Source organism: Pygoscelis adeliae, unplaced genomic scaffold (genome assembly GCF_000699105.1).
Source record: "Pygoscelis adeliae isolate BGI_AS28 unplaced genomic scaffold, ASM69910v1 Scaffold160, whole genome shotgun sequence".
Classification (NCBI taxonomy): Eukaryota; Metazoa; Chordata; class Aves; order Sphenisciformes; family Spheniscidae; genus Pygoscelis; species Pygoscelis adeliae.
The window spans coordinates 4274442-4293920 of NW_008824035.1; the positions used below are offsets into that span (position 1 = coordinate 4274442).

Here is a 19479-nt window from a genome sequence, read left to right on the forward strand (position 1 = left end):
GGCTCGGTGAGCCCTCGCACCAGCTCCCTCAGTACCATTGGGTGGATCCCATCCGGCCCCATAGACTTGTGTGTGTCTGAGTGGTGTAGCAGGTCACTAACCATTTCCCCTTGGATTATGGGGCTTCATTCTGCTCCCCATCCCTGTCTTCCAGCTCAGGGGGCTGGGTACCTGGAGAACAACTGGTCTTACTATTGAAGACAGAGGCAAAGAAGGCATCAAGTACCTCAGCCTTTTCCTCATCCTTTGTCACTGTTTCCCCCTGCATCCAGTAAAGGATGGAGATTCTCCTTAGCCCTCCGTTTGTTGCTAATTTATTTATAGAAATATTTTTTATTGTCTTTTGTGGCAGTAGGCTGATTAAGTTCTGGTTGGTCTTTGGCCCTTCTACTTTTCTCCCTGCATAACCTCACGACATCCTTGTAGTCTTCCTGAGTTGCCTGCCCCTTCTTCCAAGGGTCATAAACCCTCCTTTTTTTCCTGAGTTCCAGCCAAAGCTCTCTGTTCAGCCAGTCAGAATTTTTTTTTTGTTCCACCTACTTTTACTTCAAGAAATCCTTAGAACTCAACTGAACTCTTAAAAAAACCCCAAAACACACATGCAAGACCGCATCTTTTAAATTAACACATTGAAAAAGGATGTTGCAAGGCTGCTGCCCCATTTTCTTTTTCAGCATCCCTCTTCTAGGCAGAATGTGTTCACAGTGGATCCAAGAATCAAAAACTCTATCGTTTTGTGATCACTATGCCAAGACAGCCTCTGACCGTCACATCACCCACAAGTCCTCCTCTGTTCACAAACAACCACCTTCTATTGTCTTATGGACCACCAATGGCTGCACTCAGCAGAACAAGTAGCTCTGCTCTAAGTGATGATGTCACAGAGCATGGCTTTGCTCTGTGTCCTGCCCATCCTTCCTATAAAGCCTTGCTGGGATGCTAAGTTTGTTGCTCTTCACATGTCCAGATAGGGCTTTTGCCAGAGGGAGGAGGTTTTCTTCCAGGCAACTGCTCAGGAATAAAAAAATGGGAGAAGGGGAGAAATGAATGTGTTATCAAATTACAAATGTTAGTGGTAACCTCATAAGAATGTAAGAAATACCCTGCTGGGTCAGATCAGGGGTCGATCCAACCTAGTGTTCTGTCTTGGGCAGTAGGAATAAGTGATACTATTTAGGAAGAGCATGAAAGCCCAGCCACTTTTTAGTGTTTTCTACTCCAACATCCATATTTGTTAAATTAGGCATGCTAGCAGGTACATCCCCATTGTCTATGAACTTTTCTATTGTCTTTTTGAAGCTGATGATACTGTCTGCTTCCATAGCCTCCTGTGACAGCAAGTTCCAGCAGTTCACTACCCATGAGTAGTAAAAATGAAGAAGTACTTTAGTATGTTTTGAGTCAATCTCTTACTAGCTTCATCAAGTACCCCTAGTTCTAATAATGTGTGATATGGTATATGACTGGTCTATATTCACCTTATACCCTACCATGATTTTTAAACCTGAGTCATGTCTTACATCATTTGGCAATGGCACACATTTTTGGGTTCTCTTCTTTGCTCCGTTGCTTCTGACTAGCTCAAAATCTTTTATTTAGAAGCAGTTGTTTTAAGGAAAATCTAGGTTCCTCAAGAAGCAGCCTCTGGTTTCTCATTCATGGGTTGTGGCTAAAGCCAGTTTGAACATATGCAGGCATAAATTATGTTTCTGTTGAATGTTTCTACAGCTTCAATGTAGAGCATAAATGCAAACCCCAAACCAGCTTCTAGAAAGTTTTGTACCCTGATATTTTTGCAGTGAAGTACAGCTGCTTAAGCATTTGATTTTTCCAGGGGAAGTCCATGTTTCCGTCATCTCTTACTGAATCCTGTGGGACAAAAATAATCTCTCCCCCACCCACTATTTAGCTAAGTGTAGTTTCAGTTCTCTTCAGTTAAGCGACATGTGCCTATTCCATGCTTGTGCTGCTTTTTATGTAGCAGCAAAAAGCTCTGTTAAGAACTCCTGTTTATTTTGTTCAAAATAAAATACTGCATTAGATTAAATCAGAATCAATAGATTTAAAAGTTTTTGTTATATATATATATGGTATGCTATGGAAGTAAACAGAAAAATCTCTTTTTAGATTAAGTACAATTTCAATCCCTGATCCTGGCAGTGTATCCACATAGTGCCACTGTCTTTCGGGGAGTCTGTATAGGAATGTACCAATAAAGACATAATTGCAAGTTTGAGAGAGTTGCTGTTGCTTTTTTTTAATATAACATTGGCTGCTAGGTATCTTAGCTTGCTTTTTGTTTGTTACACTGTAGTTGCACTAATTGATTCCTATCAGGATTTTTAACATGGTTATATTTGCATGAGTTTCTCTTAGTGTATATATAGACACAAAAATTCATGTTCAAACTCATTGGTTTCCCTGAGGATTATTGTCAGTATTTTTGCTTAAATGTTTCATATGGCATTGTACTTGTGCCCTGTATCTTTCAGACAAGTGAGAAGTAAAATACTATGGCTGCCTTGACACAGTCAAGTTAAATCCAAAAATAAGACTGGGGGCACAAGAATAAATCCAGGATTATAGTGGCTGGGAACTGCAGAGCAGTTTCTTTATAGAAGCTTAACAGAGGCACACCAGGTATGCATTTCTTGCTGTTTACTTTGGAACCGTTCTGAAGAACTCTTTTCCTTTGGTCTGGTGCTTGATAACCTTCAGAAAAGAAACGTTGCTGGGTTGTGCAAAAGAGGAAAAGGTCATTGATACGTCAAAAGCTCTGCAAAGCATGATAGTAGTAGCTTGAAGGTGGTAAATAAAACAGAAAGAGAGAGCAGCATGTGAGTCACCCAACTGCAAGATGCACTTGTTCTTTCAAGTTTTTCATCCTGTCCAGTATGCCACCAAATACGAGCTTTGGTTAACTGTCAAGAGAAGCAAACTCCAGAGCAAAAGACTTTCTGTCAGCTTCGTTCTGTGTATGAGATGCAATTAGTTAAGACTCATTTGATTACTTTTTCTGCCATACTAATGGAAGAGGCTGTCTCTTAAACATATGGGACCCAAACCCAGGTCACAACTCCCATGTTGGGCATGTCACCATGGGATTTATTTTTTCTTTCTCGTTGTTGCTGGATAATACAGAAGTGTATATCACTGTCTGCCTTAACAAAGGCATCTGAAAGGGTTATTTGGTTCTCAGCATGCTAAAGAAGAGATAGTTCCCTCTTCCCACTCTGTGTTTTTGAAGGGCACAGCCAACAATGAAGTTTTTTGTTCTTAGGACTGACGCGTTGTGAAGGGTCACACTCCAATGATTAGTTTCAAATATATATAGTATGTGCTCTGTACTTTCATGTGCTTCCATGCATTGGGAGAAGTTGGGAAAGGTGAATGGACCTGGATTAGATGTCTGTGCTTGTGTTGTGGCTATCCGGCGTAAACCAAGTGTGAGGCCCCTGCTCCTGGGTGTGTGTGCTTGCAAGTGTGCATGGAAAGGAAACTATGTGTATAAAGAGGAAATACGAAATGATTCTTATTATTGTCAAATGATTAATCAGGTTGCTTGCACTTGTGGTAGTTAACATTTTGTAGCACGTGCATCTCCATTCTGTATGCTGTGTATGCTGCATATGTGCATATACAACTATTTCAAGAATTTTAAGTGTGTTTTTAAATTTGTAGTAGCATTCTGTCCTTCTGCTTCTACAGCTAGATATATGCTAATGAAAGGCCTGGTTTATGCAGTTTACTGTTAGAGGTGTGATAGGGTGTTTTGTTTTGCTCTGGTGACTTAAAGTTGCTTTCCTAGATCCCCCAATGCCACAGTGCTTGTCATTTTCTCAGGGTTCTTTTATACAGTGGGAAGTGAAGGCTTGTACCTTCACAAGAGGAAACTGCACCTTTCCTGCAAAGTCTGTGTAGGCTCCCTCCTTGCAATCGTGTTCTTGCCATTTCAGGCCTTGGGAACAAGTAAGTTGATTGAGATGGCAATCTGTACATTTGTCACATGCCTCTAATTTATTGCATATTTCCTGAATATCACCTCTATGTACATTCCTTTCCTTGGTATATAACACATGTGAAACTGAACTGAGTACTGAATATGCCGTGTTCAAAAGAGTTTATTCCAGTGTTTCAGGATGGCCCTTCTGAATAAAAGCAGCCTTTTGCAGGCTAAGCTGGGTGTAGCAGACTAGCTGCAGAATATGTGTACTGTTAATTTTATTTGAAGCTGCTTTGGGGTGGGTTGGTTTGTTTGGTTTTTTTTTTTAAAAGATGATTGCCAAAGACTCCATAGTGTTAGGAAATGAAAAAGTACCTTATGATTGCATGGATTTGTTATTTTGTTGCACTGTAGGAGTCTATTTTAGGGGGGAAAAAACCCCAGCCTCTCGCTGAAATGACATTTCAACCCTCCTGGCATCAATGGGAGTACTGCCTCTGACTTTACTAATGCCCGCATTTACCTAAAATAAGTACAATAAGGTAGGAAAAGCTCTGAAGAACCATGATGACCTTAGGAAGGACTGCATATTGATGCTTGCAGAAGCTGTGGGCAGCTACAAAATCTGAAGGCTGTTTGTCAGGTGTGGTAAAGAAAGCTTTTTTTCTAAAAAAAAAAAGCTTCCTTGCACTGCCTGATGAAATAAAATTTTGCAGAGCAAGAACAGTTGCCAGCGTTTTTGTAAGCAAAGATACCTGAAGTAAAACCTCTGCAATCAAATGGCTTAATCATCATTCAGTTTGATTCCTGAAAGCACGTGATCTAATCTGACGCTTAACCTTTTTCAACTTGTAGCTTCTAATCACTTTCTGGTAGATGAGTGGAGTTTTGTTCAACAGGTTTAAGTGTGGTGGCAGTAGACTTTTTTTTCCCCCCAATAATTTTCTTTCACAGTTTCCGAAGATTTGTGACTACTGATTGAAAACTATAGTGTTAGTAGATTTGGCTTATTGGATGCTAGCTGAACCACAGGTTTAGTGGCTACATCTGGCCACTTACTTATTAAGCAGTAATAATATCTATTTTATTCTGACTGACACTGACCTTTTTGATATTTTCCTTAGACAATCTGCTTCGTCTTGATTCATCATCATTCCAGGATAGTGGTGTCCTTGGGGCTCTCTCTTAACATTGATATGGTACAGAAGATTTAAAATCAGGTATAGTTTTGGGTCGCTCTTTCCTGCCAAAATGAAACACACAATCTAGAACTGAATGCATTTTTTTTTTTTCCTTATGTGATTTGTCTTAATATTTTTGTTCTTTCAGCTGATGTTCACAAGGAATAGAGTCACGTGATGTATGAAGGCAAACACATACACTTCTCTGAGGTTGACAATAAGCCCTTGTGCTCATATAGCCCCAAACTGTGCAAGCAGAGGCGACTTAACGGGTACGCCTTCTGTATCAGACACGTTCTGGAGGACAAGACTGCCCCCTTCAAGCAATGTGAATATGTGGCCAAGTATAACAGCCAACGCTGCACCAACCCCATCCCCAAATCTGAGGACCGTAGGTGAGTTGTGGTTACCCATCTGCAAAGCGGGAAGTGGCTGTTACATAGGCATGAGTTTTCTTTTAAGATGCTGCCTGGTTTCAGGATGAGGGAGGAACTGGTCTGAGTGGATTGAATTCCAGGATGTTCCTTTGAGGGTTTTGTTTTAAGACCAGTAAACTTTATTTTATTTTCTGTGGGAGTCAAGTATTCAGAAAGTGGGCAGTAACTTAATCCCAAGGAGGTTTTTGGGAGAGTTCATTGCTTTTCTCAGATTCACTATAAACTATGGATCAAACCTGCTACACAATATCTGCTGTTCTAATTAATTTGCTTTGTCACTCACAGTATATGCTCTTAAAAAGGCCTGCTTGTTTGGCCAGCTGTGCCAAAAGCACACTTCCATCTACTTTTTCAGGACAAACAGTTGAAAATGCATACCTTCTGGGCTTAGGGAGCAGTGACACATAGGGACGAATTCAGAATTACAATTCAGTGTTTGTGATTTGGTACTGATCTGTAGTGTTGTATTACTGGAATAAAATAAATATTACTTGATAACAGATGAGCCAGCTGGGAAAGTGCTGTCTACTCCCTTTCTTCTCTGTTTCCCCAGTTCCTCTCCCCCTCCCTGCCCAAATGAAGATGCCCAAGGTGCCCAGGTATTAAATGCCTTGCAGAAGATAGTGCTTGAAGTTGTTGGAGAGCTGGGAATTCAAACCAGATTTCCTGAATTGCAGCCCTTACTGTAACCACAAGGACAAGGACATTCTTCCTTGCTCTTTAACGAAGAGCAAGGACTTCCTGAACACCAGTGTCATTGGTGTTGCTTGGGCTGAAATAGCAGAATTTGTCTAATCTTGGCTGCCAGGTGTACATGACTTCAGTTTTTCAGAGTCGTTGTTGCAGGTTTTGCCAGTAACACAGTATTTAATTAATGTATGTGTTAACTATCTGAGGCTTATTCTGTTAGAAATGATTTTTTAAACCTAAAATATAAACAAAATATGCCAAAAAAGAATCAAACGACTATTCACTGACCTTTCACATTATTAAGTGCCATTCACTAACCTTTTGCTTTATTAGCAGTGTTCCCACTGTGCCCTACATATAACTTCCTTCTCAGCTCACAGCTCCCTCTCTTGTCTGAACAACAGTTGGACTGTGCTCTAAATTAACTTGCACTTCACCTGCCATTTCAGCTGAGGAGACTGATGAAGTGAGAAAAAAACATGAATGTTTGTCAAAAGCTGTAGGGCAAATGCTCAAATGGCACAAGATGAATAACTTTAAGCTGTAATTTGACAGTCGTTGACTGTTTCTTTGCTACTGCACAATTGAGGCTCTTTGGAAATAAGCTCGCAGAAATGATCATGGAATTTTTTTAGCGCAAATGGTATGCTGTAATTTCAGATGCAAGAGTTGATTGAGCCAGAGTTGCTGTTTACCAGGAGTCATACTTAAAAACAATAGAAATAGTAGTACTTAATGACACTTTTTTAGGTCTCTCATGTTCCCGTGGAATTTGAGATTTTTCTTTACACCTTGAATTGAGTTCACACTTTGTTCTTTTTGATTTTTCTCAAGTTAAAATGAAGTGTGGTCATGACATCTGGTGTATGTTATATTAGAATAATTCAATTGCATGTCGAGTGTCACATTACAGTACTTGAAGAGGACAGCAGGTGTCTGAAGGAGAAAATAAACTTTTAATTTCAAATGAGAGGATGTGATAGTTTGAAAGAATATTTTAAAAGACTGCTTCTCAGGGCAGAGTTTAATTTTAACAATAAAATTTAATGAATGCTAGTGGTAAGACTGTGCCTGCTCTAAAATTTTTTTTTTGGCAGGCAAACCTTTATCTGTTTCTTAGGAGACTTTTTTCACACTCCGTTTGATATAAAGATGTTTGCTATGTCTGAGTTCTTCACTTGTAGCTTTTAATTTTCTGTGTACAAAATTACTGTCAGATGGTCATTTTGTCACAGTTTTAGACATGTAATTGTACATGATCAGAAGCAGGATAGCAGGATAGCTGTGACAGCTATCTTCTTATATACTTTTAAGGATTATAAAAAATAAAATGTCTTAATAGGACGCATGCTTTCTATGCCAAAAGCTTCATACTCTGTCCACAGATAATTAAAAAAAATTATGACTTGACCCCAGACAAATGAGATGCTACCAGCCACAAAGATGTTTAATATGCTGCTATATTATTAGATTTCTTATTAACAATTAACATTCTACAAATTAAATCTATTAATAGTGCATGACTTCATTGGCTTATTTGAAGTCTAGTTTCTCTATTCACTATCTTGTTTTTTTAAAGAATATATACGGGATGATACAGACATGGGTTCTGTATCTGTATTTCCTCTGAATACATGTCTCTTAATTCTTTCTTATCCCATGTCTCTTAATTCTTTCTTATCCCAATACACACATAGAAAATGAAGTTCAACTTAATTTTTAAGTATAGGGTTATTACAATTTAGCTGGGTTAAACACCATTTTATCTCTAATTCTCCTTTTTCAAGAGAATCTTTAAATATTTTGTTAATATGCAAGATGCTTTCCAGTTTGTTTGGATCTTCCTTTAAATAAGCGACAGAACTTGATACCAGTCTGGGATGTACTGGGAAGCAGAATGCAGTTGTAGGTGGAAAACCTCGCTGTGTGGATTCTTGCCCTCCCAGTGATGTGGGAAACTGTCCAGCTGAAGCCTCAGAGCCCATCACCTTTTGTGTGCTTCATGTTACAATAGTTTTAATGGATATCAACCCACTGCACTTACCATATGTGCTGACTGCATTTGGTCTCACCTGCACAGAATAAGTGCCTTTGGCACTGAGTAAGGAAGGGGGAAAAAATATATTAGATACTCAATGTGATACTGTCAGCTGAGAATAACTCACAGGCAGGTTATAGAAGTGACAAATTGTGCCACTAAGACAGGCACATCAGAATTGGCTCTTGTAGGGCCAGCTTGACCCTAACGGGTTTCATGCTCAGAGCCATGTGAAAAGAACTGTGCTACTTGCAGGTGCTATTCCAGTCTTCCCAGTAATCTGTCTTCCATGGAGCATGAACTACTAACGCCTTCCCTGGCATTACATCTGATCCAGAGAGTTTATTGCCTTAACTCAGCTGGTTATAGACTGGTTCCAGCAGAGTCAGTTAATGTCTGCACCAGGCTCTGCAGCACCGTGTAAAGTCAGAATCAGTTTGGGCCAGGGCCAACTAAAAAGCGGTCCTGAAACCTGAAGAACAGGGAAGTGGGGGTGCATGCCTGCCTGCCTCCGTATGGGACCAGCTAGAGCCTGGCAAGGCCAAGGTTAAATTGGTGCTAATAAATTATGCCTAGCCAAAACTGCCTGCGTCTAGTCTTCTCTAACCTGAGAAGACTTAAGTGCTCTTCCCAGCTTCTTCTTGCTCCTTTTAGTCCAGCGGGCAAGGTGTATCAGCTGCGGTTATGCTGGAAGACAGAGAGTTGATAGAGCCTAAAGCACAGAGCCAAGTCAATGTGTACTGGAGTCTGCAAGTGCATGTAATCTATATTTTCATTATGTTGTAGCCTGATATCTATGGGTTTGTGTCTAGAGGTGATGCCTGTGTGAGATATTGTTGGCTTTCAGTGATGCAGCATGGTCATTTGTAAGAGCCAAAGCTTTATTCTCTGCCATATAAAAATGATGCTGTTAAACAAACAAGCAAAACCCTTAATAGCCTAAAACTCAGAGAACGTTAGCAACCTAATTACCTTTTCATAGGTTTATTCACATTTTCTATTTTTTGCTTTCTCTTTGGTTTTCACAATGAAAACAGACTAGCCAGTTTTACCTCCTTACTCCTGCACAAGCACAAGGTGGCAATATTTAAGTTCTGAACAATATAAAGGAAGCATTCATATGGAGAAAAACTCTCTTTTCATTGGAATAAGAGGGGAAAAATTCCATTGTGTTTGTCTTGTCTGTTTATTTTTTTTCTTCTGTCATACTAAAAGTGCTGTTCTGACTGATCTCATCAGTCTTGTTCAAACAAAATATTTTGAAAGTACTTAATTTTAATTACGGGAATAGTGCTGTTGACTTTAAGGGAAGCTTTATTGAGCCCTCATTACATAATTTTATTTTTAGAAGTGCATCTCTCAGTATTAATTTACAGTATTCCAGTGTATTCTAATAACGACTCCACACGTTGCTGGCTTTCAGCTTGCCTCATTTAGATTTATTTATTACTTACAATTTAATGTAATAAAGAAATTATTTAGACAATAGTAAGTAGCAGTACTTCTCAGCCTTTTCTGAGTTGTGAATCCTTATGGGTGTGGATCCCTTGAGAAACTACATGTATGGAGATCATTAAGGAGCGTACATGAATTTGCTTTTTCTTTTTTACCTTTTATGGACCCTTTAGAAGCAGTTCACACATTGATTATTTAGGGGTGGAACAGCAAGTTGAAAGTCACCAAGGTGAAGTGTTAAACCTTTTTGGGGGTTTGGTTTGAGCTTTTCTGTTATTTTTTTCTCCATGAAGACCAGGGATGATTTCATTTTAACCTATTTGTTCAACAAAACTTACTTTTCTCAGATTCATACTGATCGGATTTTATACCTTCATGGTATATTTCCTTATCTTGTCCTTATTCATATCCATGAATACTTTAATGGATATGTCCTTAGCTTGTTCATTAATACCTTGATGTAGACATCACTTTTTCCTCATATCTTTGTTTTCATGTATAAGCTGCAGGTTATAGACGGGATCCTGCAAGGGCAGAAGTCTGATTGCTGGTGGCATTCTACAGAGGCAGGAGGGCCTGCCTGTGTGAAACAGGAAAAGGATCAGATCATGGTTCCTACATTTCTGTCACCTTCTTGTTTTAATCAGAGAAAAATTACTTGTTTACTTCTTAATATGTTATCTGTGGCCATAAATTGTAACTTTTCTTTTAATTTTCATGACAAACTTTCAGAGACTTTTTTCCTTTTTTTCTTCTTTTTTTTTAAATAACATGACTGTAAAAGCTTTTTTATACTAGAAAAGCTTAAAGTCCATGTTTGTGGATTGTATGTATACATATTCCTGGCATTGTGTAAACATTTTCTAGCAGCAGAGAATTTCTTTTAAACTAGACTTTTGTTTGAAGAACATGCAGCTATTCCTCTGGCTACAAAATTCATCATGTTAAACTACTAAAACAGAACTTAAATATTTATGCTACTTGTTCATTAAGTGCAAATAGTGACCCTTCTCAGCAGGTGTCTCTAGTGAGATTGTCCATATAAAAAACTGCTCCCTACTACAGTGAAATTCATAACAATAATGTGCGTGTTGATGAAAATGTTAACTGCTTCCAGTGAAAGAACAGCTGAATGAAAGGAAGTCATTTTCAGTGTATGTTTTTTTGGGAGCTTTTGAAATGATCAGAGTTAATGGCTTGAGTTCTTACTGTTTTATGTATCAGACAGTCCATTTGTTTTGTTCTGTTTGTTTTGTGAGTATTTACCCTATTAGAGAGTAAATATTTTGAATGGTTGTGTGTGAATCTCCTATGAATAATGACTGAAGACTTTTATATCTTAAGATTACAAATTGTCACTTGTATAACGTTTTGTTTTTTGCTACGGGTCGGGAACACCACAGTTATCTGTTGTATTAGAAGCAGTTGTGTACACTTCTTATAAAACCTCATGTTTTGATCTAAATTTGCATGAGATGGGTGTGTGTGGATTTCCCTTTAGCGATGTCTGTTTTCTTCGGATTTTACTTACAAGAGTTGAGTTAATAACTGACTGCTTTTACTTTTCAAAGGTACTGCAACAGCCACCTGCAGGTACTTGGCTTTATACCGAAAAAGGAGAGGAAGAAAAAGAATGATCCCATAGAGGAGGTAAAGGTCAGGCATCAGATGGATGCTATGGCCTTCAGTCTGACAGTGCCCACCCTGGCCTTGAAGATGCCCAATGGACTGGATGGGATGTCCCTCTCCCCTCCAGGGGCTAGGCTTCCTCTCCATTACCTGGAGGCAGAATTAGAAGACCCCTTTGCTTTCAACGAGGAAGATGATGACCTAAAGAAAGGGGCAACAGTGAGGAAAAAGTTGCAGAGCAAGTTGGCTCAAAACCGGCAGCGCCAGAGAGAGACAGAGATTTTAAAAGTTCGCCAAGAGCACTTTAGCCCCCTTCCTGCACCTTTGCAGCAGCAGCCTCTGCAGCAGCAGCACTCCCATCTGCCACCTTCATCAGCTTCGTTAAAGCCGACAGGGCTACCGCAGGGCGTAGTCTGCAAGTCACCTCAACCTCCGAACACCAGCCTACCAATGCAGGGAGTGGCACCCACCACACACACTATAGCACAAGCCCGGCAGTTGTCTAACAAGAGACCTCTGCCTCTCCTGCCACCCGCTAGGGCTCCTGTCACGGACCCTCCAAGGACTGATCGGGTCCTCATGAAAGCCACAGCCTTTTCTCCACACTCGTCCTGCATGAGCCGGCTACAGAGACTGGTGAAACTGTGCACTCGAAAACAGCAGCTGGACACTGACCTGTTTCCACATTTAGGTGGGTAGATAATAGATGCACTGCCTGCTTACTTTTTAACCTGAAACCAAAAAACAAAAGGGGAATGTCTTCCTAGCCTTGTCCTGCATTCATGTGTGGTCCGTACAAAATAACCCTGAACTAGGTAATCTCTTGGTGTTTTCTTTAGCCCTGTTCTCTACGAAGGGAATGCCTGTACCCATCGCGTATGGTTTATGGCATTTTGGTTATTTATTTTTCTTAATGTCCTATTAACCATTTGAGAAATCAAACTGAGGTGTAGAAAGCATTGCTTGGATGATACAGACATCGTACAGAAGGTTTGCAACTTGAGCAGTAAAGGTGGCACAGCTGTACCTATATGAGTGGACAAGGTTAGATGGAATGTAAATATGTGACAAGGGCACATTATAAAATCAGTGCAAGTAGAAGTTTGGAGATTTGGCCCATCATTCTGTGCAGATCCAAATTTCCAGTTGACTTGACTGGGAAAATTGGAACATAAGAGTATTTTTCTTGACTGGGCCTATTCTGGGCTCGTACAGAATGTGGATGAACAAAAGTAAAAGATTACTGCAGGAGGGCAGCACCGTTACAGAAGGTAGTCGGAGAGGTGGAGTCTTGTCCACATACCAGTGCAGGAATAGTCTCCTCCTTATTTATTATCTAGAAACCGTAATAATCAATTGCTGCTTATGAAAATGTAAGTAAATATAACAAACTTGCTGCTATGGCAGTAGTGCTCTCTAAAGCTTTAAAAAGGCAGCTTTGTGGCTTATTTGTCTGATTATGAATACAGACCTAGGTACATCTAGCTGTCCTTGTTATCTCCCTTACCCTCCAAAGTCACCTTACTTTTCTGCTTAGTTTTAGATTGTACTTTTCTAACAAGTAAAATACTGACAGGGAAAAGGGAAACAGGAGTCAGGGTGTGATATTAGAACAGGAAGGCCAGGTATGCTATGCTGCTTAAAAAAAAAAAAAAAAAGACTTCAAATAAATCTGGACGTTCTTCATATAACATCTTATTTAATTGCAAACATCTGTAATTTTTGCTATTTCAATTAACCTTTTTTTAATTTGCTGTTAAGATCTGCCCTTTGGCACTCATGGGATAGCTTGACTATTTGTTCAGAAGATAATTAGTATCCCATAGCATGTCTCCAAAGGACATTGTTCTTCAGAAAACCGCTTTGATGGTCCTACATATAATGCATGTCTTTTGAGGAATGGCAGCTCCAGAGGCATTTTTGAGTGTCACAGACCCCAATAGCTTAGAAAGTGACCTGCATTTTGAACAACTGTAGAAAGATCACTTTCTGTGTTTAATGTTTTACATTCTCAAGTGCTGTCGTGGTTTAATCTCAGCTGGCAACTGAGCACCACACAGCCGCTCACTCACTCTGCCCCCCCCCTCCCCGGTGGGATGGGGGAGAGAATCCAAAGAGTAAAAGTGAGAAAACTCATGGGTTGAGATAAGAACAGTTTAGCAATTGAAATAAAATAAAATAGTAATAATAATAACAATAATAATAAAAGACTTTATAAAGCAAATGATGCACGATGCAATTGCTCACCACCAACCGATGCCCAGCCAGTCCCCGAGCAGCGGCCCCCCCGGCCAGCTTCCCCCAGTTTATGTACTGAGCATGGCGTCACATGGTATGGAATGTCCCTTTGGCCGGTTTGGGTCAGCTGTCATGGCTGTGCCCCCTCCCAGCTTCTTGTGCACCTCCAGCCTTCTCAGTCGGTAGAGCATGGGAAGCTGACAAGTCCTTGACTAGTGTAAGCACTACTTAGCAACGACTAAAACATTGGTGTGTTATCAAGGTTATTCTCATACTAAATCCAAAACACAGCACTGTGCCAGCTACTAGGAAGAAAGTTAACTCTATCCCAGCCGAAACCAGGACAAGTAGTGAAGAGAATACATTTTCCTAAAAAAGAGGCGTTGTAAAAAAACCTGATTAGACCTATAAATATACAGTTATGCAGATGCATAACTGTATGTGTATGCAATTAGAACATTTTATATTTGGCAAAGTAACAAAATTCACATATTAATTATGTGAGAGTGGAAAATATATTTGTTATTTATTCATAATATGCCTTAATATTAAAGACTAGTTATGCTGGTTCAGAGAATTTCAGGATTTCTTTTTCATGATAGAGTAGCACTAGAGATAACTGCACAGAACCTTTAAAAAGATGCAGCCAGTTTTATGTGTACCTACATCAGAGCCATGTAATTGGATATTAATGTAACTGCAGTCTTCAGTGTGAGTATAGCTGAATTTGGATTAGATTTTATTCCTTCATTTCTGCAGTGCCCATTAGAAGCAAAACAGTGCAACCTCTGATTTTATTTTTAAACTTTGGGTAAATAATTTGTTACATGGTATCAATTGTGGACATCTTTATCCAATCATTAAGTTGTTTTTTCATTCCTTTATGGAAGGGGTGAGAGTGAAAAAACATTTAAGTTGAAAGTATAATTCTGGCTTTTTATCAAATGTCTTAAGATATCTTAATTTAGTTCGAATGTGTATCTTAAAAATAGGAACAAAGAATAGAATTTTCAGGATGCTGAAGTTCCTGAAAAATAGGGTTTCTGATATTTCTGGTTTATGTTGGAAGTGTTGCTTCTAAATGATGAAGGTGCTCCTGATGATTGTATTCCAAGTGTGTGTGTGTGTGTGTCTCTAACTCTGAAAGTAGGTGACCAAGTACTGATGCATCTGACGTCAGAATAATCTCAGATATAGACGTTTAGTTTATTTTTAGCAAAAATAAAGTGCTGCTTAACTATCCCAACTGCTGCTCCATTTTCAAGGAGTACACAAGAAAGTGAAAGAGTAATAATGCTGGCTTGTAAATGCAGCTACGGGATTTTATCCCACCTGCTGCAAGGAATTGGCAAGAATTCCACTGGATGTAGGAGAGAGAGAAGGAAAAACTGCAAAAGATGAAGCTCCAGATAAAATGTTCCACCTGAGAACTTACTGGACTCTGTTTCTGGCTGTCCTGTTCAATGATTGTGTTTAGCTCGACTAACTGAGGCTGCTGGTGTATACGATAAGTTGATCCTACTGCATCATCATTAAACGAAAGCATGCTGCTTAGTAAAAGTGCAGGAGTATTTGCATCTCTCTCTTTAGCTCTCTTTTCATGCTAATGTATGCATTTGGCAGGCAATTACAGAGACTGAGCAGAGGAACATCCTGTACAGCTGTGTATCTATCTCTGCCCATGCTGCTCTGTCTTATGGTTTTCCTATTCTCCCTGTGTTTTGGCACATAGCAGGGGTCAGAATATAAACAGAAATGAAAGTGGCCTATTTAGGTCATATAGTATTAAAAATTGCCAGGCAGTCAGTTCTTCGTGGCGTGGACTTCTCGCTTACCTTTTCTGTAAAGATTCCATGTGCTTGGTGTGAAAGCTTGTGATATTTTTCTGCAAGAAAGCTGGTGATATTTCTTCCACTGCTTATGGATAAAGAAGCCAACAAGGATTTGAAAAGGAAAACTCAATTTTGACAAAAATCAGTGCATGCTATTTGCACACTGTAGTGGAGCTGTTACTGTAACTTCTCCTGTGTAATTGACAATATTATATGACTTAATCAAACATAATTATGCTTGTGACTATACTACACATTCCTCTTCTGTGCCATAGATTGCTCAGAGACTTATATGAGGTGGATACACTTTTCATCCAGCTTTCACGTTTTCAATTCCTTTAGGGCTGGACTGGTCTGAAGACAGTGGAGAAGAGTTGGAGGATTCAGAGCAAACCTCCCCTTACCAGGTTGCGTGGTCTATCCGAGAAACCCTTGGCTATGAGAGACATGAGTGAGTATGATTCTTTAGTGTTCATGCTGGCCTTGATGGAATAAATCATGTAAATGTGAGCTTCACTTCAAGTGGAGTCAGTGGAACGTAAGCACTTGTTCGAGTGCTTTGCTGAAGCAAAGGATTGTTTAACTCATTTGTTTGTAAGAGCTATGAAACAGCTTGTAGCCTTCTGTCCCAGTTTCCACCTAACTTAGACACCTTTGTGCAATCTGCTATCAGAAGGATGCATCAGGAAAGAACTTAAGCTTATTTGCCTCAATTTAATTGAGTTTAGTGGGATTTATTAATGAACTTGTGTGCCTTGCTGAGTAGAGGTATTTCCTGAATTAGAACCAAATGAAGGGAGTTGCTATTGGTTTCTTGTCTTTCCTACTATTTGTGAATAACTTTGTTAGTAAACTTGCTGCATTTTACTCATTAATCCTTATGGTAATTGTGCAGGATGTTGTTTAAAGGGCATGGCATTTCTTTTCATAATTAAGTGTTGAACAAACCTTTGTCAAATAGTTGGGAGTATTGAAAGGAAGTGATGTGATTAAAGGGATAAGCAGAGCAAGTATTAGCTGCCGGTGCAGAAAGGCTTATGGTGTTCTCCATATACTGCTAAGTCATGAATCTGAATTTACAGCAGGATATGATAATATATGTCTATTAATGTAAATTTTAAGGTGTAAAGTTAAAGCAAAGCATCCCGAGCATAGTATTGTAACAAAACTGAAGCATGTTGATAACAAAAGGAAATAGGGGTCTCAGTAAAGTTTGATTGTAGTTTCTATAACGTGATTCTCTTTCACTATGCAACTGGACTTTTTGTACTACAACTGTCTCCCATTTGTTTAATTTTTAAATATCACAGAGTAATGATGTTAATGAAACATCATCATTATTTTGTTGTTACATGGAAATTCTGAAACTTACCAGAACTTCTTACCATCTCTAAAGATTGTCCACAAGGTGAACAACAAAGCTGTGTCTCTGTCATCAGGACAGACACCAGGATACTAAATACTGAGAGCCTTCAATGAATCAAAGCTTAATAGCAGTGTGTAGACTTTCCTTTTTTTTAAAGAAAGGGGTTTTTTTCTGTTATGAATGACCATTGTTTTTAGAGCATCAGCAGTCAGAGTGAGCTTTCACAAACATTAGTTTTAACTTAAAAGGCAACTTTTAAATAAACTGTTTTGGGAAAACATGAACAGACTTTCAGACTTTTAAATCATACATAATTTTCAAAGCAGATATATCTATTAAATAACTTCCCTTACACTCTTCTCTCTTTGACGTTTGATCTGGTTCTTCCATAGATCCCCTTTTTTTGTCAACTTATAAAGGTCATCTCTGTGTGTTTTGTCTTCTATTTGTCTTAACTTCCTTTGGATTCTTCCTACTGTTTTCACATACTGAGAGAAAATAATACCTTGTCCTGATATTTCCTGTTCCATTCTAGCATTTTATGCACTTCAATTAAACACTGTCTTAACTAAATCATGATGGATAAATTTTTGTATGGTACTGGCTGCTGTTGTACTTCCATCAGCCTGCCCAGTGTTAGCTCTTCAACAACTTTCCTGATTTTGTTTATGGATGAACATTGATACATTCACTTTAATTCCTATTCTGCAAGCTTCTGTAGAGGTTTTTATTACCTGAAATGTTTCACTTCGACACTTTTGCAATGTGGTCTGTCTGCTGCTGAAGATGAATTAGTTCAGACTATTTCTTGGGTGATTTGATTTGTCAAAATGACTCTGTCTTGCTAATCTGGCGGTGCAGCCTGGTGGCTCCTAACTCAGTCAGCCAATGAATTGTTATGACTCTGAATTTTGGAGGCTAATCCAGAAAACCAATGGAGATTGTTTCCCAAAACCTTTAGATTCTGAAATCACATAACTAAACCTATGGGTATTTAATTACTGTTTTTCATAGCAAAATTAAAGCTATTTTTTCTCTGTTTATTTGTGTCTGAGCTTGTGGTCCCTGTGTGAAAGGGATAACTCTCCACCAGCTAGCTGCATTCTGTCCTTTTCCATTTGACTCCGTGGAAGACAGTGGGAGGGATGCCTCTCGGAACAGATTAGTAAAAGAAAGCTAACAGTTAATTTCTGCATTACTTGGACAGCTTGTTCACCGCATTTCTGGTTTTGTGATTGTGGGGGGAATCCTCTAACTTTCTATTGAACTTCTTGTGTGATAGTCTAGCTGCTCTTAAACTCAAAAATTTACCAGATTGGTTTAAAATTAGTGTCTTAACAGTAATACATTTTTGACTTCACTTGCCTTCTGGCCTTTTAATCTGTAAAACTCATATTGTTGCAGTCATCTGTGGAAACACAGGTCAAATGTTTGCTTTTATTAATCTGTCCTTTAATTTTGAAAAATAGGGTTCCTGCGGTTGCAGGATTCCAGGATGCAGTGCTTCGAGGCAGGCACAAATGCCTGAGTTCAAATAGTAACACAGGAGTCAGGACCAGGTGCAGTGCGGGCAGGGCAGCTGGCAGGGAAGGCTGCTGGGATAGGAGGAATTCCTCGTGGGAGAAGCAGTTGGGAGGGAAAGCAGGGGCTGTTGTTCCCTGCTGCAGATTAGTGAAGCTTTCCCCCCAGATGATTCAATTACTGGGTATTGTAGCTTAGAAAGTACTGGAAAAAAATTACTTTAAAACAAAGTAGTTTTTCACTTCCTACGCTGAAATATAGATAAAGCGAGCGTTTCAAGTAGTGAGTTTGAAAAGGGAGTGTGGGGATTGGAATCCCTCCTCATACCAGCTCACTCAAAGGAGCAAATACCTACACTGTATTGTCAAAGTTGGATTTAATAACTCCCAATAACTAGAAGAACTAAAAGGAAGAAGGGAAGGTTCTTCAAATCCCTCCTTGCAGAGGGTTTTGAAGTACAGTTGCTAGTGTGTCTCAGAGTAGAGAGCATGTTCTCCTGATTCCCTGATGGTGCCCGACTGCTCGCGCTACCCTTTTGCTCTTCCTTTCTGCTGCTTCGTGTTGCCTTTGTTTACTTCATGAACACTCAGCAATAATTCCCCTAATGTTTACACATGACAATCTTAAAGGGAAGGGTTGGGAAGAAGCATTTTGGATTATCAAATGGTTTGCGTGCACTTTCAGAAATCTTTTAAAAAATGAAATGCCATACATTAAGTTGAACTTCAGAAGTTATATATGCAGCTTAAGAGAATAAACTAAATAGAAGTTGGTAAAATAGTTTATGAAAGGAAAACAATAAAAGTACTTTCGGTTTCAGTACTTGCCTGGTGAAAAAAAAAAAAGGAGGTGTTATTGTGATATTTTTAGGTTTCTTTGAACATATAAATATGTTTTGGTTAATCTTACTGGCCTGGAAACAAAATTCTGAATAGGCGTTTAGAAACTGTTAGCCTCACAATAAGCCCTTGTCCACTGCAGGCATGATTTCTTTCTACGTCTTGTATATATGTCTTCATCTACTTTTTTTAAACGATCTCATAAACTGCAATTCAAAATATTTTAACATACGATGACTTTTTTCTGTCTGTTTCAATGGGAGAGAAGTAAAAAGTCTCAAATATAGAGACATTTGCATTAAAAAAACAC

General features: G+C 39.1%; 1 protein-coding gene across 1 annotated transcript in view; it reads left to right on the forward strand.

Annotated features, from left to right (window-relative positions):
* The window catches only part of INO80D (INO80 complex subunit D), a 39832-nt gene that overhangs the window by 7153 nt on the left and 13200 nt on the right, over positions 1 to 19479 (forward strand). The window contains exons 3-6 of the mRNA XM_009332098.1: positions 5068 to 5163; positions 5273 to 5519; positions 11316 to 12064; positions 15786 to 15894. Coding sequence (XP_009330373.1) covers positions 5302 to 5519; positions 11316 to 12064; positions 15786 to 15894 — 1076 coding nt within the window. The 5' untranslated portion in view covers positions 5068 to 5163; positions 5273 to 5301. The remainder of the gene's footprint in view (positions 1 to 5067; positions 5164 to 5272; positions 5520 to 11315; positions 12065 to 15785; positions 15895 to 19479) is intronic.